Source organism: Mchenga conophoros, linkage group LG15 (assembly GCF_057382185.1).
Source record: "Mchenga conophoros isolate Kocher_MC1m ecotype Shallow Benthic linkage group LG15, M_conophoros_male_GT1.1, whole genome shotgun sequence".
NCBI lineage: Eukaryota > Metazoa > Chordata > Actinopteri > Cichliformes > Cichlidae > Mchenga > Mchenga conophoros.
Genome location: NC_140540.1, coordinates 4,916,336 through 4,939,718, shown reverse-complemented (window position 1 = coordinate 4,939,718; position 23,383 = coordinate 4,916,336). Strand labels below are relative to the sequence as shown.

At 42.0% G+C, this 23,383-nt stretch overlaps 2 protein-coding genes across 5 annotated transcripts in view; both read left to right on the top strand.

Annotated features, from left to right (window-relative positions):
* Positions 1 to 23,383, top strand: part of pak5 (p21 protein (Cdc42/Rac)-activated kinase 5) — an 87,685-nt gene that overhangs the window by 61,106 nt on the left and 3,196 nt on the right. For all 4 annotated transcript variants that reach the window (XM_085246682.1, XM_085246680.1, XM_085246681.1 and 1 more), the window contains 8 exons: positions 10,936 to 11,775; positions 15,679 to 15,888; positions 16,142 to 16,283; positions 16,603 to 16,757; positions 17,733 to 17,866; positions 21,547 to 21,673; positions 22,148 to 22,273; positions 22,397 to 22,531. In XM_085246682.1, the coding sequence (XP_085102808.1) occupies positions 10,936 to 11,775; positions 15,679 to 15,888; positions 16,142 to 16,283; positions 16,603 to 16,757; positions 17,733 to 17,866; positions 21,547 to 21,673; positions 22,148 to 22,273; positions 22,397 to 22,531 (1,869 nt within the window). The remainder of the gene's footprint in view (positions 1 to 10,935; positions 11,776 to 15,678; positions 15,889 to 16,141; positions 16,284 to 16,602; positions 16,758 to 17,732; positions 17,867 to 21,546; positions 21,674 to 22,147; positions 22,274 to 22,396; positions 22,532 to 23,383) is intronic.
* LOC146557548 (uncharacterized) lies at positions 1,209 to 3,514 on the top strand. The gene is made up of 2 exons (XM_085246687.1): positions 1,209 to 1,720; positions 2,609 to 3,514. Exons 1-2 carry the CDS (start codon positions 1,368 to 1,370, stop codon positions 2,877 to 2,879), a joined length of 624 nt encoding a protein of 207 aa, XP_085102813.1. The 5' UTR covers positions 1,209 to 1,367; the 3' UTR covers positions 2,880 to 3,514.

The following is a 23,383-nucleotide window of genomic DNA, read 5'->3' as shown; positions in this document are numbered from 1 at the left end:
GCATTTATCCAGCAGAGGGGGCTGGAGGATATGAATAGCTATCTCTGTGTTTACCTAAATCATGATAGATTATCTTTTAAAATCCATGTCTTGTTTTCTTGTTTTCTTTTCATGCATTGTCTTGTAAAGAGCTGCTTATATAAGAGAATTCCCAAATACATGATGTAATTTTTTTATTACTCTGTGAATATTGGCTGCTTTTTAAAAAAACAAACAAACAATATCTTTATTCTGTTAATGCATCAGCTATGCTTTATTTTATCCTTTATTAATCAGTGCTGTAGGGAGTTTGCTCAGTCTCGTGACGCTCAGAGGAGAGTCGTGAGTGGTCTGTTTATCTGCTGTCTGAAGGGCTCTGTGATATTATCTTTCTCAGACAGCGGTAAGCTTCTGTTCACAAATTGGTCACTGATGCGAAAGCAGGGAGTACTTCAGAACAGCAGCAGTGCTAGTAGTAGTCTAAGTGTGTGTGTGTGTGTGTGTGTGAATACCCACGCATGCAGGGTTTCTGCTGTGTGAGTCGTGACAGAGGTTCACAGAGAGGCTGGGATTTAATACACAAAGAGGGAGAGAGAGGGAAAATGTGGTTGGAGTGTTAGAATGACTTCTGTTGTGTCCACGTTCCCATTTCTACTTGAGTATATCGCTGGATTTATACAAACATTGTTTTGTTTTTGTTTTTGTTTTTAAAAAAGGAGATTTCTATGATGGTGGCATCATTGAGAGTTGGGAGTGGGTGTGCTGAGTAGGCGAAGCTGCTGCAGCGTGTGCATGCTTTTCATGAGGGTGTAATAGGTGATGAGCTTTCATGAGCGTTTTCACACACTGAAATGTAGCTTCTAAACTTTATTGGACTGAAAGATGCAAGATCCAAATGTATGCACATCACCAAGTGGCTATGGTTTTTTTGAAGTTTTTTGAAAGCATTTGGGTAAAACCTGTTTAAAAAACGCATTTTGACACAGTGGGTTGGAATTTAAGATTTTCTGTATTTATATATTAATCAGTCATAATGTTTTTACTGTCTTAATAAAAAAATCTACATATGGTTAAAACTGTGACAAAGTGGCTGATCTCTAAAAACAGACTGTGCATCAAGGATGGACAAATCTTTCGAGTATTAAAAGTGATGCAGATGCGGAAGTGTATTCTCTATACTGGCCAGTAGAGGGCGAATTGTGTGAAAAACAAGACTCACTTGATTTTATTACCGTGTGTTCACACCGAACGCGATGGACGCGAATAAAACGCCCCAAACGCCCCTAATTTGACGCGTGTACATTCGCGTCTCAACGCGTGTCCAAGAAAAATCCATCGCGCGTCAAAATATGATATTTTGACGCGCGTGAACCGGAAATGTGGGAGGAATGTGGGAGGGAGTTGTGCCAGACTGGTATCTTTGCAAGATGGCAGCTATCGAGCTAGCGCTTGAAGAGAGAGTCTCCCTTCTCTATGTACTGTGGAGAGCAGAGCAGCAGCGTAAAAGACGTCCTCGCCGTACCTGGGTCCATCAGGTCCTCCAGAGGCATGAGCAGTTTCGTGAGTTTCACCACTTGCTCCAGGAGCTGCGTCTGGATGACGGCCGATTCCAGCGCTATCACCGTCATTCACTCGGCCAGTTTGAGGACCTGCTTTCCCTCGTCGGTCCCAGCATCGCCCGCCTAGACACCAACTACAGGCGCTCAATCCCACCTGCAGAGCGCCTGTCCGTCTGCCTGAGGTTAGTAAAACTATTTAATACGGTAGTCCTTTATTGATATCTGTGCTAATATGCTAATCCATCCAGTTATACACTGCTAACATGGATGTGCTATGCTAACAGTGAATGCTGTCGGTGTTTACTGAAAGCAAACTGTGGTACAGAGACGACTCTTTATAATATTTCTAGTGATACTCAGAAGCTCTCATCAAGTCCCGATTTAATTCGATTTATGCTGTTATCAGTGTTTGCATGATAGCATGGCTGTGGTGTCACATCAATGTATGCGCTCGGTGTTTGCTGATATCAAACTGTAGCATTAGGACCACTGAGTTAACCTTTGTAGTGATACTCACTCCTTTTTATTTAGACCTGGTTTAATTCTGGGATAGTTGAATATTTGTATATAATCCCTGCAGCTGTCAGACTCTATAGCAGGGGTCACAGCCTTTATTAAAACAGAGTTAGATAAAACTGTGAACAGTTTGGTTCATCTCTAGTTACATGGTTCTATCTTGATAAGCTGTCTTATCACAGATTAATTTTTCAAAAATATTAATGATTTAAGGAAGGAAAGGGCTACATGTCAACACACAACTCTTTATTTCTATTAATGTCTTACTTCATTCCTACCTGATTGACATGTTTAGGAATTATGAGTGATTGGCTCACTGTAGTTGTGAAAGTTGCTACCAATCAAATTATGATATGTTAAAGTTAAAACAAAACACAACTGTTTTAGATATTATCTAATATACATTTTGTAATTATCCTTATAATTACAAAACGTTTTATGTAAGATTTAAGTTTTGTGATTTAAATCTGACATCACAAAAGTATTTTGGAATTTGAATAATGTATTTTGTAACTGCAGTACACATAATACTGATTTTGAACAATTTTGTCCAGGTTCCTTGTCACCGGGGACTCCTTCAGGACCATCGCGTTCAGTTTCAGAGTCGGTGTGTCCACGGTGAGCCAGATCACCCCCCAGGCAGCGACGTCCATCTGGGACTGTCTAGTGGACGACTTCATGGCTGTGCCTTCACCTGGAGACTGGCGGTCCATCACAGAGGGATTCCAGGAGCGCTGGAACTTTCCTCTGTGCTGTGCAGCTCTGGATGGGAAGCACATCCAGACAAAGGCACCCCATATATCATATAGGAGACACACACATTGATATACACTAAATATTCATTTCATTTCTTTTTTGTGGTGCCCAAATTGATGCACCTGCTTGATTTTGTTTAAACAATTATTGCACACTTTCTGTAAATCCAGTAAACTTCTTTTCACTTCTCAAATATCACTGTGTGTGTCTCCTGTATGATATTTAACTGCCATTTTTTATTGTAACAACCAACGATTTATACAGGAAAATAATGTCTATTAACAAGGTTGCCCAAACTTCTGCATCCCACTGTATCAGTATATTTTGTCATTAGTATAATATGAAATAAATTCTACATGTGTCAAGTTGTGTGCCAACATTTGCTGTGTAGTAGAACTGAGACATTAGTCATTATAAACATTTATTTGAAATAATATTAAAAGTCTCAAACAGAAAAACATTAAACATAAATATATAAAATATAAGAATTTACAGAGAGACAGGAATAAAAAGGACCAGCTGCTCTCCAGAGCAGGAACAAGGCTGAGGAGGAAATGCTCCATTGGAGACTGGTGTGGCCTCTTCAGTGACTCCAGGATGGCCAGCTCCACCGCCGATGGACCGTCCTGGGACCCGTCCCTCATCTGCCTCGGAGCCGTCCTCCTCTGTGGGCCTGTAAAACAGCACAAAACACAAAGAAATGAGAAGGCTGCTACTAGATTTTAATTTCAACATTGAAAAAAAAACAAAAACAATAACAGGATATAATCAGATTGGTTGTAGATATTTAGTAAAGGTGATCACAAGGGAATCCCACCGACTAAAAAGGTATCAGTGCTTGCTGTACATATCTGTGGGTGCAGCAGCAGGAGCTCAGGGACTGGGGATGCTCTGCTGCAGAATCAGTTGGTTCTATCAATACAGTATTAAATGTTAACAGGTTGGATATAATAATCGTAGAGTAGACAGTGGTCCCTCATTTATTGCAGGGGTTCTCAGAATAACTAGCCCCTGGTCACAGTTCTCACAATTGATTCTCAAAGTGCAAACCTTTGTAGATTGCAAAACGTAAAAGTATTATTATGCCGCGGTTTGTCTTCATCTGCCCGCCACTTTCGTGCGCCTTTTTCCCTCACGGTGCAGGTGTCTATTTCCGAATGAGGCTCATAGTTATGGGTGTTTTTGTGCTGTTTTTTCTATTGGACGCGATGGTTATCAAAACCAAACGTGATAAATTTGGCAAGCGCAGGAGATTTGTCAATCAGGCTGCAGAATGCAATGCTGTACTGTGCAATAAAAAATCAGCGAAAAAGCAAAGCAGTGACGGATGAACAGCGGGACCACTGTGTGCTGTTTATTAATAAACAATAAAATATATTCCTAAATGACAACCTGCATAAAAGCAGAACGGTATTTGTACGTCAGTGGGAAAATAGCGGTGGCTTGCTAGCTTTTGTGCTGCTTTCCCGGGTCAGTGAAAACTTTCAAAAGAGAAATGAATGAACTTACCAGGTTGCCTGATCTCTTCACATATCTTCCTCCAAGCTCGGTCCTTTTTATTCCTGTCTCGGTACTGAAAGCAGCTGGTGTTGTACAGCTCCGAGTTGTTTGCTACCGCATTGATTAGCCTTCCCCTCCATTGAAGTATGAAAGGCTTTGGCTGGATCTGCCCCTTTGACCTAGGTAACAGCTACGTCACCAGGCTCCTGATTGGTTGTCGCGGCGCGATTTGACGCTGGAGTTCAGATTTTTCCAACTCGAGCAGTAGACGCGAAACGCGCATATGCACAAAATGCAACACAAAAACTCACGCGCGTGGTTTTATTCGCGAGTCAAACGCGCCAGACGCGCTACACTGACGCGCGTTTCACGCGTTTTGGCGTTTTCGCGACGCAAATCTGCTTCCGAATTTTCGCGGGACCCGCAATCGCGCGTCATCGCGCCTTTCCATTGACTTTACATGTAAACCTGACGCTCTATTCGCGTCCATCGCGTTCGGTGTGAACACACCGTAGTCCCTGAATGCACGGCCTCGCTCACTACTTTCAGCCTTAGTTAATATAAACTGATGTTTATTTTATAAATTATGATCCAATTTATAGTAAATGAAACAGGTACAATTTAGGTTTTAATGACAAGATGCTGACATATGCATTCCAAAACACCACCATGGTGATGCGAGGGTTCAGAACAGGCCTTGGACATCCAAATGGGAAGCTATATAACAGTTTTTACAAACTACTTTGGTGAAAACGTCTTGAGCCACCATTCATTTCTTTATAGTTTGCTTTGAAGGAGCCAGATTTTCTTGTAATTTTTTAAGTAAAATGGAGCAATAGTTCTCCAGGTTTTCTAAAGAGCTTTCAAAGTCTTTCTACTCATTTTCAGTTCAGTCCTTGTACCTTATCTTCTTTATTTGACATTTAACACTGACCTAAATAAAGGCCAAATATGGAGAATTTGATTGAATCTGGGGCCCTTTTGAAAATTATTGCAAGTCGTTAAACATTTTACTAGCTGATTAATATTATCACCCCTCCCCTTTTTTTTGTTGTCTATTGTTTTGGGTGTTTTTTGTTCGTTTGTTTGTTTGGGAGTTTTTATTGTTGGGTTTTTTTGTTTTTTATTTTTTTAAGCATTTGTGTCTGTGTGTGTACTATTGTATCTGTTCGTGTATGAAAAAAACAAAACAAATATGTGAGGGGAACAAATTGTATTGTAATTGTAAACGACCAATGTATATTCCTCTCTCTCAATAAAAATTTTTTTTTTTAAAAACACAAACACTGACCCAAATCGTGGTAGCAAAATAAAGGCACCTAATGACCCACATACACATAACTAACAATTTGGCAAAGAAGCACTTTTACATTGTATTTTTAGGCACTTTGTTACTAGAAGCGTGTTGAAAAATGCATTATTTGTTCCCATTTCTTTTGCTGAATGTGTGGAAAAATGCCAAAAATAACACAGTTTGACAGACGCAAAATATTATTTTTGCAAAATTTACAGAATTATGAATGCAGAAAAGCGCCGTCAGACTTTGATTTACTATGATGTAAAGCATCGTATTGGCAGTGTCCTCGTTTTTCAGCATGACAGTGATCCCAAACACACTACCAATACAGTAAAATAGATAGAAAACTACAGAATGGAGCGCTAACAGTCATGGATTGGCCTGCCCAGAGCTCAACATTATTGAAGCAGTGTGGGATCATTTTGGCAGAACAGAACAAAAGTCAGCCAACATCCAAACAAGAGGTTTAAATGCCTGGAGAACTATTCCTGAAGACTACTTAAAGAAATGACAAGAAAGCTGCCTAAGAGAGTTCAGCTGTGTTGAAGAATAAAGGTGGTCACACCAAATATTGACTTTCAAGTTAAAATTGTACAAACTCAGTTTTTCCCTGATGTTTGCACATGTTTGCACCTATTTCCCATTTTCCTTGCTAAATCTAAAGAAAGAGGGGTGGCTTCGTTTTTTTCCTGTATTGGTGTGATTGGTGTGTACACAGCTTTACTCGATAGAACTTTTGTGGTCTTGTTTTTTGTTTTTCAGCATGCCTTGTCACAAATAACAAAATCTCCTTTCCAGTGCCAAAGTAAAATTTAATTGAGCATACCAGTGTGAATAGTCCAAAAAACAGGAGCTTTACCTTAACTGATTAGTTACTTAACAGCTTAACTTATCTGGTTATGCAGCATTTTTAAAAGCCAGAAATAAAACAGCAGTGCAGAGGAAACAGAGGCACAGAGCCGCTGCTCCTTCTTCGGACTCTCGGTTGTCCCGGGACTCGGCTGGCCAGTGAAGCGCAACTTCCAAACCAGGGTTCTAGCTAGGAGTCACGGGAAGGGCAAGCTCATTAATTATCTCTCCCTCTCTTCCTCCCTCCATCCTCCCATCACACCCTCCCTTCATTACCAGCAAGGTTAATCCCCCCCTTATCTCCCAATGAGGCTAATTTTTCATGACTCCCTTTCTCCCTCCCTTCCCTCATCTCTTCTCCATCCTTCCTTCTCCGTAATTCTTCCCCCTGTCTTTCCTTCTGTTGTTCAGTTCTTCCCTGCATCTTTGCATAGTTTGTTATTCAGCCACTCCCGCCCCCCACGTGTTTCCCGTTTCTTCTGCACACTTCCCCGTCTTCTCATTCCCACTGTATCGTTTTAAATTCGATCTCCTTTCCTTTTCATTTCCTTTAATTTTATTTCCCCTCGTCTCCTCGCTTTCCCCTCCGCTCTCTCCTGTGCTTACCTTGAACAGGCCGTGGCGAGTATCTATTACAGCTTATCACTAAAGGACAGGCCAACGCCGCACGCCGGTGAAATATGGCTGCTGTCACAGCCGCCGCGGAACACGACCGGCGCACAAGGCTCACAGAGCTGTGAGGACAGGGGGAGAAGAGGGGAGAGGAGGACTGGAGAAGGGGGTTATGGAAGCCCCTAATTCAAATTAATGGGAAGATTTCCAGGCCTGATGCCGACCGTTTGACAGTGATTTGGCACACAATTAACCTTGTCTCCCTCTCCCTTCTGCAACACCCCCCGGCCCCCGTCACCTCCTCGATTCCACTTGCCTCCTTTTCTCTCCGACTCCGTCCATCCCCTGTAACTGCCGCGCTCTTTGACACAGTCTTAGTGATTACGAAGCAAATTGAAATGCTGATGTTTTGTGATATCAGCTGACATCCCCTTACTGTCGCGTCCCAATTGAATTAGTTCTGAATCGCTGACGTCCACGCTGCATAACATGATGCGACTGCCTCATTTTAGATTGTGGCACGCCCTGTTCCACCACGACTTCTTAACACAGTTTAGAGGAAGTGTGAGAATAACTCTAATGAGCGTGACGGCAATTGCCGGGTAGCGGTTTTGTTGTCCGGTTTTAATGATGCAACCGCTTTATTTAGGAAAATCCAGCTCACCGACACGCAGAGCAGACCCGGCGTCATAGATTCACATTCAGCGACCTGTTTAAAAGGCCGTCCCTGCTGCAGCTCCAACCTTTCAGCTAGATTTTACTGACTGCTTTTATAGGCCGTTTCACCTTGGGTTCCAGTTCAAGGCACCAAACAGCCTATAGCTTTCAAGCAGAGGAGAACAACTGGAGTGTTACAGAGAAAGAGGGAGGTGTAGCAAGTAACAAAATGGAAAGGAGAGATGATGTGTGGAAAACCAGCCACAGTGAGAGGTAAAGGTTTGTGAAGAGAGCTTTCCTGTCTGGCCCTTCAGAGAGAGTACAAACCGTCAGTGTGTTTTGTCATTGTCGTTACCACAAACAGCTAAAATATCTTTAGTTTTTTTGCTCTGTCATACCTTTTTGCTTGCAACCCTGGTTATAAAGCCATCAGCTACCTTGCTACTTTAGATTCCCGCAGATGAATGGGAGGAGAGGAGGAGAGTGCGTTTGCAGTGACACTTTGCAGGTAGCTGAGCAAAGACGTGGAAGATCCCTGCGCCGGCACAATGTTGCTGACAGTCGGTGATTATCCCAGGATTTTTTTCCGAGACTCTGCCTCAGCACATGTGACATGAAGGAATCACAGCAGAGACAAGCATGGCAGTTGGGTGACAGACAGCAGGGCGTGAGCACTGTCTGAGGGTCTGAGAACGATGGCGATGTGACACTGTCGGGTCTCAGAGTGGGGCGCAACAGACATCTGCAGACAGGGGAAACGTCTAATAACGACACGCCAAAATAATGTCGTACACAAATCGCCATCTTATTTTTCTGTTCTCTAATCTTGAGTTATATGTCTGGGATTTCAAAGAGGTTGATATTTTGTATGTGCTCTGTTTTAGGTGTTTAAATGGTGATAATCGCCTTGATAGCCATGAGCTTCAACTGGTTAATAGCAACTCGTTTTTATAGCAGAGTTGTTGTAGTTTTATGTTTTCTAATTAGTTTTTATTTTGCTTTTAATTCAGTTTAGTTTCAGTTACTTTCCAGAGTGGTTTTTAGTTTGTGTATTTGAAAATGCTTCGTGTTTTATTAGTTTCAGTGTTTAGTTTTAGCCATTTTTATTATTATTGTATGATGTGTATATGTCAGAGGCAAGATTTAGAAAGATCAGCACAGGTTTTACAATAAAAACACAAAAACCAGGTTGCCAGGTCTTTGGTTTGTTTTACATCAGCCTTCCTGTGTGGAGTTTGCATGTCCTCCCTATGCTTGCATGGGTTCTCTCCAGCTTCCTCTCATAGTCCAAAGGCATGCATGTTAGGTTACCTGGTGGTACAAAATTGTCCACTGATGTGAATGTGAATGGTTGTGCAAGCTCTGCGATAGATTAGCAACCTGTACCTCTCCCCAATAAGAGCTGGGACAAGCTCCAGCCTGACAATGACGCTGAATTGGATGAAGAATGGATGTTTTGCATTATAATAATACCTATAATAATAGCTTTATTTGCTAGTTGCATACATACACGGGGTCTGGGTACATAGGAAATCTTATGTAGAGCTTAGAGTCAAAGCGGTCACACAAAACAAATATAAAACAATGTACTAAAATACAGTAAGAATTATAATATTAGTTCAAGTATAAGGAACGGTAATTTCCATATTGCACTTAAATGACTATAGTATAAAAATACTGCACGTCATTGGAATATATATAGATGGGGTGGCGTTTGTGTGTATTTAGTTAGTCACTATTTTGTTTTTGCCATCAGACTTTCCTGTGGCAAGAAAGACGCCGTTGTGGAAGCGCGTGTGTGTGTGTGCGTGTGTGTGTTTGAGTTTGAGGCCAAAATGTCCCTCTGCTGCATCTCTGGTTGTAGTTAAAGCTTTTATAAAGCTGTTCCCTCTTGTACTGAAAATGTAAGGAGTCCAACTGCACAGTACTAACAGCAGCTTTACTGGGGACAAATTACATTGAATGTCTTTTTTAATGTGTTTTAATTAATTTAAGTACATTTTAAATTTTTAGTAACACTAGAAACAAATGATCCAAATTTCGATGCGTTTAAATCTGTCTCACTTTGAAACAATCAGCAAAGTTTTCACAGCAAAATATGTCAAATATTTTATTGTTTGTTGAAGTTATCATTGCGCTTCATGCCACTGCCCCAGTGGGAACCAAACATCTGTCCCTTTGATTCTTATGACTTACTAAACAGCTAAAAGACTAGTTTTACCAGATGGAGGCCGTAATGCCAGGAAACACAGTCGGTAGATTTGTTTGATCATCACAAATGGCTCCAAAATAAATTATGTAAGAGCTGAATATTCACATAATCTCCTCAGCTCAGCCTCCTCTCAGCGCTACTCATGCATCATGTTTCTTTTTGTTCCAGCGCACTGTTTCCTCTATGTTTCAAGTGGTGGAGAGGCTGGTAGATAAAAAAGATGTGTGTGGATTTTCCCATCACTCTCACGACACTGTACAAACATGCACACGCACCGTGCACGCTCACAGATTGTAGTCCCGCTGCAGCACGTGTTGCCCATGACTCACGACACAGCCTTGTAAAGGGTTTAACACAAGGTAGGAGGGGATAAGCGGCCTCCCTGATGTTTAAGCTGCCTCTGCTTTGAAGCAGATGCGAGCCTGCGTGTTCATTCTCTCTTTCCCCCGTCCTCCTTGCTCCTTTTGGTTTGCGTGCGTGTGTAATCGTGTGTTGGTGTGCTAAACCAAACCTCACGACTATTAATGCATCCTGATCATCCCACTGAAATTGAAGCTGATGTGTTGCGAGGGAAACGGGGTAGGAATTAGCTCCCTCGATCCAACGCTGGTTGCCTTTTACCATCTGAGGTATCCCGACTTTTATCTTCATGCATTTTTAGCTCAATCCCAGCTCACAACAACTCGTGATTGTGTAGATCAGTGCCTGCTGTTCTCTAAAATCCAAATACCGACGTTCATTTAATGCAAGTGATGATTAATTTCATACTTGTTGCAAAGCCCTGATACACATGAATTGAAACTCTTGCCTGAAAATGTTTGAAGTTAACTGAAGTTGATGATGCAGGAATTTCAATTCATCTCATTCAGTTTTCAGACATGAATGATGAAGCTGAAAGTGAATGTACTGCAAGCCAAAGTATCAGGGTTATCGCCATCAAACTCTCAGACGCACAAGTCTCCTCTATGCTAAGTTTCATGTGTTTGCTTTGCTTGTAGACCATTGTTCGAGGGAACCGGCCACCCAAAGATGCATCCATTAACGGCCTGCTGGAGGAGTTCGACAACATTTCGGTAACACGTTCCAACTCCCTGCGTAAAGAGAGCCCGCCAGGCCCCCATCAGGCTGGAGGCATCTCCAAACCCTCGGGCAGTGGCCACCTCACTGCTCCAGAGGAGAACGGATTCAACCACTACTACTCCCGCTACTCGTGTGACCTGGACACGTCCAGCAGGGACTTTTCTCTGGACCCCGGCAAGCCAAGCTTCTCCATAGATGGGGATTGGGCACTTGGCAGGCACTATCGATTCACCAAGCAGAATGGCCACTCACACCCCATACGCAGCCCCTTTTACCCTGATGCCATGCCTCAGAAATCAGACTATGGCAAACTTCCACCTGACTATCACACCTATCTGGAGAGCAAAGGGCGGTCGGCGGATGAGGTGGCCTCTACGGTGGGTAGCGGAGTAGGTTCCAGCGGCTACTACCGGGCATCGGTGGGGGGTTCATCCAGCCAGGACTACCGGGACACATCAGTTGGCACACCGTCTCGTGCATCGCTACACAGCGAGCAGATTAACTACCCCGACAGTGAGTGGAGTTACGGCGGCATGAGGGACGAATATGAGAAGCGACCCAAGAGTTCCTACGTGACCCAGACCAGCCCCACGCCTGCCATCAGGCAGCGATCTCGGTCAGGCTCTGGGCTGCAGGAGCCAAATGTCCCCTATGCCGCCAGTGGGACTTTCAGGAGCCCGCCACAGGCCCACCCGTACAGCTCCTACACCTACCCTCGCCTTTCGGAGAGTCTCGCCAACTCACAGACTTTAACCAAGGTAACTAAAGCAAAATGGAAATGCCATGTTTCAACACACTATATCCTCCCAACAAGTCTGTACGAACGTATCAGAGAGAATTTTATACATGTACACTCATGTGACACACACTTTAACCTCCCAGTCACCTTTTCACATTATTTTCTTCTTCAGTGTTTCGAGTTCTCTCTGATCCTCAACCATCAGTTTTCTTTTTCTGCTCTTCCTGCCTGATAGATGGTTTCAGCTTTAATCTACTCTTCTCTGAAGGAGGAAGGTGATGTCACATAAAGAATTGCACCTCTGGCGTGTCCACTAGCTCTATACACAGTTCAATTAATGCTCAGACTGACCACTGACCAAAAAGCTCTGACTTACACAAATTAATAAATAGGAGCAAGTGTTCTTGGGGTTCAAATTTATACTGAAGCTTTGCACCACACAAACTGCAATCACTGCTAAATATAGCGTTTTAACAGAAACATAATTGGCACAAAGGTATAAAAATATACTATCATTGCAATTATTAAAAGGCTAAGAGAATTACAAATGCAAATATGCATAACGGTGGTCAAGACGAACTCAGCAGAAATTAAATATCTAATAGCAAAGCTTTAGAGCACAGGTGTCGAACTCCAGGCCTCGAGGGCCGGTGTCCTGCAGGTTTTAGATGTGTCCTTGATCCAACACAGCTGATTTAAATCGCTAAATGACCTCCTCAACATGTCTTGAAGTTCTCCAGAGGCCTGGTAATGAACTAATCATTTGTTTCAGGTGTGTTGACCCTGGGTGAAATCTAAAACCTGCAGGACAGGCCTGGAGTTTGACACCCCTGCTTTAGAGATTAGAAATGAGTACATCAGAGGGACAGCTCAGGTTGAGCAGTTTGGGGACAAAGTTAAAGCAGCAAGGCTGAGATGGTTTGGACATGAGGAGACTTTTCAGAAGGAAAAGAGGAAGATCACGAAGAAGGTTAATGGATGTTGAACGGGGACGTTGCTGTGGCAACACCTTTCCTCAATTATTTCTTCTCTATTGACATCAAATAAGAGTCAATAAGCTGTTTGGAATTTGCACGAGAAGATTTGTCAAGTTTTTTATGGGCACAAGCCACATGCTCAACTCTGCTGCTCAACCCACAAATGCATTTTCCTTACAAATGCGGCACCATTTAAAGGTAACTAAACAGGCTTTTCAACAGTATAAGATTTATTACCATGAAACATTGTTACAACAAAGAAATAATCAATCAAACACTAATTTCCTTACTTTTTTGTGGAACGCATAGATGGGCTTTGATGTTAAGGATGCCCAGAAATATTTTTTTTTTGTTTTTGTGACATGGAAATGGCACACAATTAACCTTGTCTCCCTTATATGACTGTATTACAGATTTTTAACTGAAAACATCTCACAAACAAAACACACAGAAGGCAGGTTTTTGCACGTTTGTAAAAGTTAGAAAAAAAACATGAATTTAAAGGAACCTATGTGATTGTTGGTAAAATCCCCCAGCAGTGTCACTCAGTAGATTGTATATTGTATTTGGGAACAGCTGCACTGTAAGTATGCCGGCTCTTGTGCAGCCCGTGTCGTGCTCCAGTGGAGCAGTGGGAGAGACGCCCAAGAGATTCCTCTGCACAGAAACTCCACTGACAAGAACAAACGAACCGTCCACGCGTTAGTGGCTGTGTAATGTAACCATATGCTTTCGGTTACTCGTAGTTTTTTTACACCAGAATTCTCAGTGCAAAGAACTCCGTGTGCTGCGGTGGAAGATAATAGATCAGGAAATATAGCAGAGGGCAAAAGGTGGGGTCAGACTTTTCACACAACACCTTTTACATCATTCTTCCAAAGCTCTCCGAGCATCATTAAACCCGCGAGTGCCGCTATCACAGTTCTGCACCATGCCTCCCTTCACACACAGCGAGCCGAGAGGGGAAACCGGGTTTGCTGATGTAGATCCCAGGGTGCCTTGATGAAAAACCATTTAACCCGCGTGTCTCGGTAAATAGCCACTCGAAGAAAAAGCAGCCACGGAGAATGCAAGAGCAGCAGGAAGGCGATGCAGGAGAAGGTCATTTTTCTTTCATGTTGTTTGTTTCACATTTCTGCTGCTGTTTGAGTTGTCACGCTTAAAGAGGCGCGCTTGCTTTTCTATTTAAAAAAAAAAAAAAGTAGAATAAGTAAAGAGTTGAAAGCCAATTTAGCCAAATTATACATGAAAGAATATGTTTGAGCATTTACAAACTTACTCTTTCATATCTCAAAGGCGTGACTATAATTGGACTTAATGTGATGGTGTTTTTAATATTTCTTGTTTGATTTTCACAGCAGTGGTTTAAAAAAAGGAAACAACAAAACAAGGAGTCATCTGGCAGCTGAAGAATCACTATTCTTCTTGGCTCACGGACCTTGGAACAAACCCACCTCCCTCTCTCTTTGCTCACTCTCTGCCTTTTCTTCTCTTTTCCTGGTTCAGCCCACTCACACCGCTGAAGTAAATCCTTCTTTTTCCCTGCCGTTGTTGGAAGACGTTGGGGATGTAATAGTAGACAGCACAGAAACTTGGCCACACACAAAGATGCAAACGCACACACACACACACGCACGCTTCCTTTCTCTCTGCCGCCGTCTCTCTCTCTCTCTTCCTCACTGTTTTGTAGCGAGTGTGAGCTCAGTGCCGCAGCTCTCAGTGACAAATTGATGTTGCGGCACTTTCCCTTTCTGCAGCCTTAGCATAAAACTGGCCGAACGATGTTCCACCGCGGAATTCAATTTCACAGTTGAGTTAGGTTGTTGATTACCCTGCCAAACTCAGATTAATGCGCGTTTAACCAACATGGATCAGGAGACCCCTGGCTGACAGCCAGCGAGCGCTTGCTGGCCAACGATAGAGGGGCACGAGACGGGGGCCTCCCAGCAGCCACCCCCGCACCTGCCTCAGAGTGATTGATTAAAAGAGTTCACACCATGTAATTATACACCATCCCAACACATCAGGGCTCCTCCTCCTACCCTGTCTGTGCTTGTGGGTTTCAGTCTGTGTACGTGTGTGTGTGTCTCTTTGTGAAAGAAAGAGAAATAGCGATTAGGCGCAGAGAGAGTGACAAATAAAAGAAAGGAGGAAAGAGAGTTTTATTTATTATAGTCGGAGTCTCTTGAGGGGGAAAATCAGGCTGGCTGGAGATCATTTTAGAGAGGTGTGGCAAAGGTGATTTAGTTTAGTCTCTGCAGGGTGAAAGCAGATTCATCTTCTAAGTTAATTTTTGTTTTTTCTTTGCTGTAATCCACTTTAGATCACTCTGGGTAGTGTTGATGTTTGCTGTAGCACTTTAATCCCTCTCCTGGGGTTTAAATGACAGACTTTTGTCACGTAGATATGCCACTGACAGCTGTACAGTATCAGCCTGTCTCTACTTACGTCCTATTGTTAATGACCTGTGGCCAGTTTTCCTTAAAATGACAGGATCCATGTGACATAATACGATGACGAAGCTATTAGGTTATGAAACCACTCCAAGTGTGCGTATTTGTAGCCAATTGTGAGTCATGTAATGAAAGCTGAGTCATGTAAGCACTACTGCATTCTCACTAATACCCAATACCCTACTTTGAAGGACAATCTTAAGGAAGAGCTGTGTCCCAGATCTGAGTCCACTCCAGGCTCTTGGTTGATGAATGGAGTAGCTGTGAAGCATTTTAGAGGGGGTGGGGTGGTAAGGATAAGGTATGGTCCCTGTCCTGTGCACTAAATGTTCTCCGTTAGGTCTGTCCGGGAGTAATGTGCCTGCAGGTGTAGTGTATGACCGTGGATGTACAGGCTGACGTTTAACAGTAAAATTCTTCAGTATTCACTGCAGTAAAATGCTGACATCTGCGTAACACTAGACTTATATGTAATTTTCCTCGCTTTTCCAGGGCGACTATGAGCGTCCATCACGCGATGACAGTCCCCAGGTCGCAGGTGGTGACACGTACCCCCGAGGGCCTCTTAAGCTACCTCAGAGCCACACGAAGCCACCTGGCTACCCCTCGGTGCACCTGCCGTACCCCCCGATCTTTCACCATTACAAACCCTCTCCTTACCATCATCCTCCCTCCCAGCCCAGTCCACCATATACCCCGCAGGTACAGTATGTTCGCTAACTTCACATATAAAAACTGCATCATAGTGATGATTCAGTTTGCTACAGATTGCAGATTATACTCTGTGACTTTGGTAAGTTAGCTGAGATCAACACTTCCTCCAGGTTTTTAACTGTAACCATCTTAAATCTCTAACTAAAGTAGCTCTTTCCCAAATTGATTCTTTAGAAAATAAAATCATTAGGTATATAAGCCATGTTATTTCTGTCTTTTTTTTTATAACTTTTTCATCCAGGGGGCCTACTCACAGCCTTCGTCACCTTACGTCCCCCCAGGGGCTTACCCGCCTCCTTCCTGGGGGTCAAGCTCTGACACGCAGCCCTCCAGAGTTTCCCATGAGCAGTTCAGAGCAGCACTTCAGCTGGTGGTCAACCCTGGTAACTTGAAATTAAAGGAACATTGAAATGACACACAAGCATGTGACAACTTGATAAATGGACGGAATGGACACTTTACCCAAATACACATACATTCATGCAACTTGTTGTTTTTCTACATCCAAGTGTTTCCTGTCTAACATTCAGAGTTTCATATAGCAGTGTTTAGAGTCTGTAAGGGCGTGAATAAACTGCAGCTTGAGTATCTAGCAGAGGCATGCAACTGCAACTTCTAGATGGTTTTTTTTTTTACATTTATATCTTTCTTTGTGTCTGATGTTGCATTAAAATGAGGCACGATGTTTGTGTTCTCCTCCAGGCGACCCTCGGGAATACCTGGACAGCTTTATTAAGATTGGCGAGGGATCCACAGGTATTGTTTGCATCGCCACCGAGAAGCACAGCGGAAAGCAGGTGGCAGTGAAGAAGATGGACCTCAGAAAACAGCAGAGAAGAGAGCTGCTTTTTAACGAGGTATCAAACAACGATTACCTGAGAAACTGTCCTTAGCTCATAATATAATCCAAATAGTTCTGATGTCGTATGTTTGAGTGAATTAATCAGGTGGATTTAGATTGGGGCCATAATGACCACAGAACTAACATTTGTCACAGATTGTTGATAGCCTAAGCAAGCGACAGTCGTGAAACTGTTTTAATTAGCATAATAAAAATGCCACTTTATGCTAATTAATGAAACAAACAGCAAGAGTTCAGTTTGCCCTTATTTCCCTAACATCCATCCACAGCAATTAAACCACTAACACATTTTTTTTTGCATCTGTAATGACATTTATTGACTAAACCGAAGACGTGTTTACGCCGAAAACCTTAAGCAAGAAATGTATTCGTGACTGCTCACATTCATGATGTCCTGACAAGCTAAAAAATGAGCTGCATTTCATTTGCCCAGGAAAAAAAAAGTCTAATGTATTTAAATGTGAACTGAGCGACACTCGGATTGCATTTCTGCCCTGATTCTTTTGTATTTTGGTCTCTGTTTAGTGTGCATGAGTGGGAGAGAGAATGCATGTATGTAAGCATGAGTGCGAGTTGTGGAGCAGCGGGTGTTCAGCGGGAAAGTAATTTGTTTCGTGTAATCCTATTAATTTGAATGTAATCCTTTTATGATTAAGCCTCCAGAACATGTTCATATTAGACAAAGGGGAAGTTGAATTAATATTGAAAAAATGAAATTACATGAATAGATTCAATAAACCACTGGAATTGTAGATAATTTTTTGTAGCACATTTTAGCATACATTCTTAAATATGGTATTGAATTGAGGAATTTCAGAGAGAAACCTTTTTGAGGCTCAAAGCATGATTTTTATTTCATATTAACAGTGTAGTAACAAAGTATAGCAGCATAATAACAGTGACAGAGCCAGTGTACTACAGTGTCATTAGTAACGATACATACATATATATTTCTCTGTCTGTGTTTTAGGTGGTGATCATGAGGGACTACCATCATGAAAATGTTGTGGACATGTACAACAGTTACCTGGTGGGAGACGAGCTTTGGGTCGTCATGGAGTTCCTGGAGGGAGGGGCACTCACTGACATTGTGACTCACACCAGGTAACTGCTCAATGCACAAATGCTGAGGTAAACCATCAAGCTGTGTGATGCGGAGCTTGGAGGATGTAAGCTGTTGTTAGGGTTATAAAATTATAAAATATAAATTATAAAAGGACATTTTGAAAAACAGGATAATTATTTTGCTCAAGTAGTTAATAGACGTCAAACTCAACAACCAGGTGAGCAGCATGTAAAGGTCCTGAGGCACGTTTTAACTTTTAAGTGATTAGTAAGATATTCCCTAAAAATGAATCACGGATTCAGCATTGCAAGAACCAGGTAAAAATTAACGTGTTACATCTCGTTTAAAGTTATTGTCCAGTCGAACACAGGCTTTTTAAGCCTTTATTTTACCATGAAGGCTCATTGACACCATACTCTACTTAGGAAGAGAGACCTTGGTATTGAAGCAGGAATACAAGCTGCTAATACAGAGTCTATCAAAAGGAATCATCTGATTTCACAGTATCGTTCACTGGTAAAGATCAGAACACGTATTATAAGAAAGAACGGATTCACGAGTTTCACATGGCTGCTGGCGGCTGCAGTGACTCCAGACATGCTCTCAATAATGTGTGAGATGAGTTTGACTATCATATGGAGATGCGACCAGAGAAGGACACATTTAACTTTTGAACATTGTGAGTTGTATATGTAAAAGTTTATCTTCAGCCATGTATTTTAAAATGTCCCGTAAGTTTTTATGTCTATTACTTTAAAAAATCTAGCTTTTTGAAATTGGATGATTCGTTTTGATACACCCTGCATACTAAATGAAACATAAAGTGCAGCATATTTATTTACACATTGTTCAGCTGGTCATTAATGCAAATATCTAATCAGCAACTCGATGCATTTAGGCATGTACACGTGGTTTCGCACAGTTGTTGTCAGATGGGCTGACAACAACAACCAGAAACTTGTGATTTACTGGTTCACACACAAACATCTCTACATTTTACAGAAATTGGTTGAAAAAAAAATCTATTGAGTCCTACTTCAAGCAAGCGCCTTGTCAAACAGAGCACCTCTGGGATGTGGTGGAACCATATAATTGCTTAGTAAGAAAATGCATGTTCTGCAGATGTGTAAAATAAATAAAAACACTGCAGAGACAATCAGCTTCCTTCTCTATTGTTACCTAAGTTTCAAAGGACCTTATAGACAGACTTTGCTCCCTTCTAACAGAGCCAAGTTTACCTGTTTTTTATATGATGTCCATCCTCTCATCCAAGAAAACTAGCGTCATTCAAAAATGTGAAATCATCTTTATTTTTAATTATTTTATTTTTCAGTTCAATGGCTGTTTTCAGACTGTCTGAAAGAGTTAAAGTATCAGATTTTGAAGCATTATGTAATACTTTTATATAAAAGAAGAAATCAGGCCACAGCTTTGTGTGTGTCATTTGTGTTCGTTTTGACTGGTGAGATTGACGGAGAGAGAATCCACATGGGAGGGAAAAAGGTTTATGTCACCTTTTAAAGGGCGTGTTGTTCAGATGATGTTGCTGACATCAAATGGATTTTAATATAACTTAGCAAGCACTGGTGCGCAGTCGAAATTCAATTTTTTTTATTTTATTTGTTGCAGCTGACACGAACAGGTGAATAATTTTGCAAGGCGCAGAGGAAGGACCGGCTGAGACGATACGATGCTCCGATAGTTTCAGGATTATCGTTCTCCAACTTTTCCAAATGGTTTCTGTGTTACTGAGTTGCGTTTCTAAGCTGCTGCCTCATTGTTTTAAGCTTACTTTGTGCTTGGTGTTTAATTACAGTCATTTGCGCGGAGTGTCAGCATTAGCGCTGCGCGGTGTCGGATGCTAATAACACGCTTTGGCGAGGCTGAGCACCGCTGCTGCTGTGAAGTATTTTGAACAGTCTCCCACACAGATGTTTGCTCGTTTGTGTGCTCGGTGCATGCATGAGAGAAAGTTTCACCACGAGTGCTTTTAAAGGTACTCACGGAAAGCTCATAAAAGTGGATTTTAAACAGAATTTCTCTTTTTGATAAAGACTCACATACATTCACCCTGTAGGGTCAGTTGCTTTTTTTTTTTTTTTTTACCTTTTATTAATATTATCAGAAAAAGTTTGGAATAAAACTTAATAGATGTCCTTATAAAATGTAGATTGATTAGTATGCAGGCATAAAATAAAATCAGTGAGAAAATACCGCAGAAGGGCTTGAGCGGTGTATTTTCTTCATCAGTAATTTCTGCCATATTTGTCCAGGTGAAAGCCTGCTGCTATTTCTGTTAGGCTTTTTGTTGTGGAAATAACTGCTGCCTGCCTCGCGTTGTGCAAGCCTCATCAGCTTGCTGGCAGCAAACACACAAACGCACACACGCTCTGAGATTTATGGACACATGCGCGCTCAATTCTAACTCACACAGGCAAGTCTGCAGCGGGAGGAGAATGGGGGGTCTGCAGAACTATTTCAGTCACGTTCAGATTTCAATTATACTTTTAAAGTTGGGTAATGATCTGCACTTCGAGGGGATTTTTATCTAGTGTAAATGCAAAAGCATATGGGTTTGTGTGTGCAGCTGTGTGTGTGTGAGTATGAATGCCTTAGTGTTTGTGTGTGCACCTTTTGTCTGTGTGTAGGTGCATGTGTAATTCTCCTCCCTTTGACAACCTTTACAGGCTCATTAAAGTTGTTTTTCACTTTGTGAAACAATTTTCTATTTCACTGATCCTGCCTCCATGAGTGTGTGTGTGTGTGTGTGTGTGTGTGTGTGTGTGTGTGTGTGAGAGAGCTCATTTGTTTGTGTGTGTATGGGAGCGTAAGAGGTGATTCATTTTCACGTACGTGTCTCCATCCCATTCACTCCGAGTTAGCCGGTTGTTTTTCCATTAGCAGAAAGCTCATTTATCTCTTGTGATTGTAAAAGCATACATGTGTAACAATAAAATATGCTGCAATCTGTAGAGTGTGATTATATATGTTTAATATTATGAGCGTATGTGTAGCCCAAAGGGTTGTTTCTCATAATGTAAGTTTGCAAGTAAGTGCCCCAATAGCGGGAACGTTACACTGTATGATAAAGAGAAGTGTGCAGAAGGGTTGCAAGCATGTAACATCATACTGCAATGCATATACAGTATATGTGCATCTGCATCCATCTGTATCCTTAGTTTGGGGTTTAAAACAAGCGCGCTTCTTTGTGCACATGTATTGTATGATTGCAGATTAGAGCGCACACAAATAAGCACACAGCACAGCCCGGCCAGCTGGGTCTAGAGACGTTAATGTTCAGTGGAGCTGTGAGTTTCTACATGAACTCAGTGAGACGCGCAGCATCGCCCCCTCTCTCCATATGGGACCCTCCTGCCTGCTCGTAGCTAGAAACGCTGCAGGCCACAGTGGGATATTTTCAAACTGGATTTCTACTCCATATCCTCTATAGGATGACTCTCAAGTCTTAAAGCCAGTCATTTTTGTAGCTCAAAGAATAAAAGTCAGTTTTATTTATGAATAAATGTTTTCTCGCAATGCACAGCACATGGAGAAAGCACAGGCGACAAAAATGAGCTTACTGGATAAAAACAGATAGCACATTTATTTAAAAGATAAACTACAAATTGTGGAAATAAACAGTTAGCTATGAAAATAAATCTAATCTGATTAAATAAAATATTTCTGACAGGCCGTGTGTGTGTGTGTCTCCTTACAGGATGAACGAGGAGCAGATTGCTACGGTGTGTCTGTCGGTGTTGAAGGCTCTGTCCTACCTGCACACACAGGGCGTCATCCACCGTGACATTAAGAGCGACTCCATTCTCCTGACTAGCGATGGCAGAGTAAGTGCACGTGCATATTTCTATTCATCCATGCTCCTCTTGGGATGCTATCAAATTAGTCACTGCTTAAACAGTAATCCACTAAACCCCAGGTAATAATAACCTAAGCTGCTATTCTTTTTCACTGGTCTCACACACACACACACACACACACACACACACAGTCATTCAACACTCACTGACCTCCATGGGTGCCTGTCCTGCCGCTTGTCAACAGCCAATGCCAGAAACTCATCATCATCCATTACCGCCGTGCCCTAGTAATTAAATCCTGCTTAATGCCTCCTAACGAGTTGATAAGACATGATTAACTGAAGCTTAATTAAGTGCTAATATATGGGATTAGTGTCTTCTGACAAAGCTCTTGATCACAAGAGGTCAGTGCACTTCTGAACTAATATATTCTATTCTGTATGCCCACCAACCTGCTTAGTAGAGACTGGAACCATGTACTGTATATGTGTGTGTTTACAGATCAAGCTATCAGATTTTGGCTTTTGTGCCCAAGTTTCCAAAGAGGTACCCAAGAGGAAGTCCCTCGTGGGCACACCCTACTGGATGGCACCAGAGGTTATCTCAAGATTACCTTACGGGACTGAGGTGAGGACACATGCACAGAAATAACATTATTCTACTGAGGAGTTCAGGAGCATTTCCCTGTATATGTTATGCATGTATGTTTACTGTCCTGGCTGAATAGACTGAATGTTTTTGCGTGTTCAGGTGGACATCTGGTCTTTAGGCATTATGGTGATTGAGATGGTGGATGGAGAGCCCCCTTACTTCAATGAGCCCCCTCTGCAGGCCATGAGAAGGATACGAGACAACCTGCCCCCACGGCTAAAGGAGTCCCATAAGGTAAGAAAAGTCGAAGGCGAGTTCTCAATAAGTAAACGGATCAGACTTTTGCCAACAGCAGAAGAAAATGTTCTTAGAGCTGTCAACTGTTTAGCTGTAAAAACGCATCTCTGTGTGACAGCTCACCAGTCACACCTCAGGTGCAGAGAAGTGCAAGGTAACATTTATGAACTTATATTACAAAAGTACTACAACTCTTTTATTTTTGAGACACATGGATCCTGTAAATATTCATATGAAGCTACGGGTATTTAATTAAATTAATAGGAAAGACTTCTACAAACAGCTGTAAGCAACAGACCAAAATTTCAGTTCATGTTAATGTGTTTTTTCTAACTCAGATTGCATTTATTGTGAGTATCATTACTCATTACATAACCTAAGACTGGTCTGTGTCTATGTATGAGTATGTAATAATGGATACACCAGAAATATGGCAGTTGTCATATCTGAACAAAATGGGAATTTCAGTAGTTTTAATCATAAACCAAAGTACTGAACTGTTAAGATTTTGGGTAGATCGTAGTGCTAATTCAAAGTAAAGTGAACACCAAAGCCATTACAATTCATTCTAATGGGGACAGAATTTGGTGAGCGGTTGCTGGAAATTGTTGGCAATTGCTAGTGTGAAATTAGCCACAAAGATGTAGTGCACCAAAAACCTCCTTGGCATTGCTTTGGTTTCTAGCAGATTGCTGTGGTTGCTTGTGCTTTGCATGGCAAGCGCTCCTCACCAAGTGGTGACGAAACTTTGAGAAGTGCAGTCGAAACTGGAAATGCGTTCGCCTTAAAATAAAAGTTTCCCTTTTTGAAAGGTGTTGATTGCAGTGGTACAACCTGTTCTCATGACAG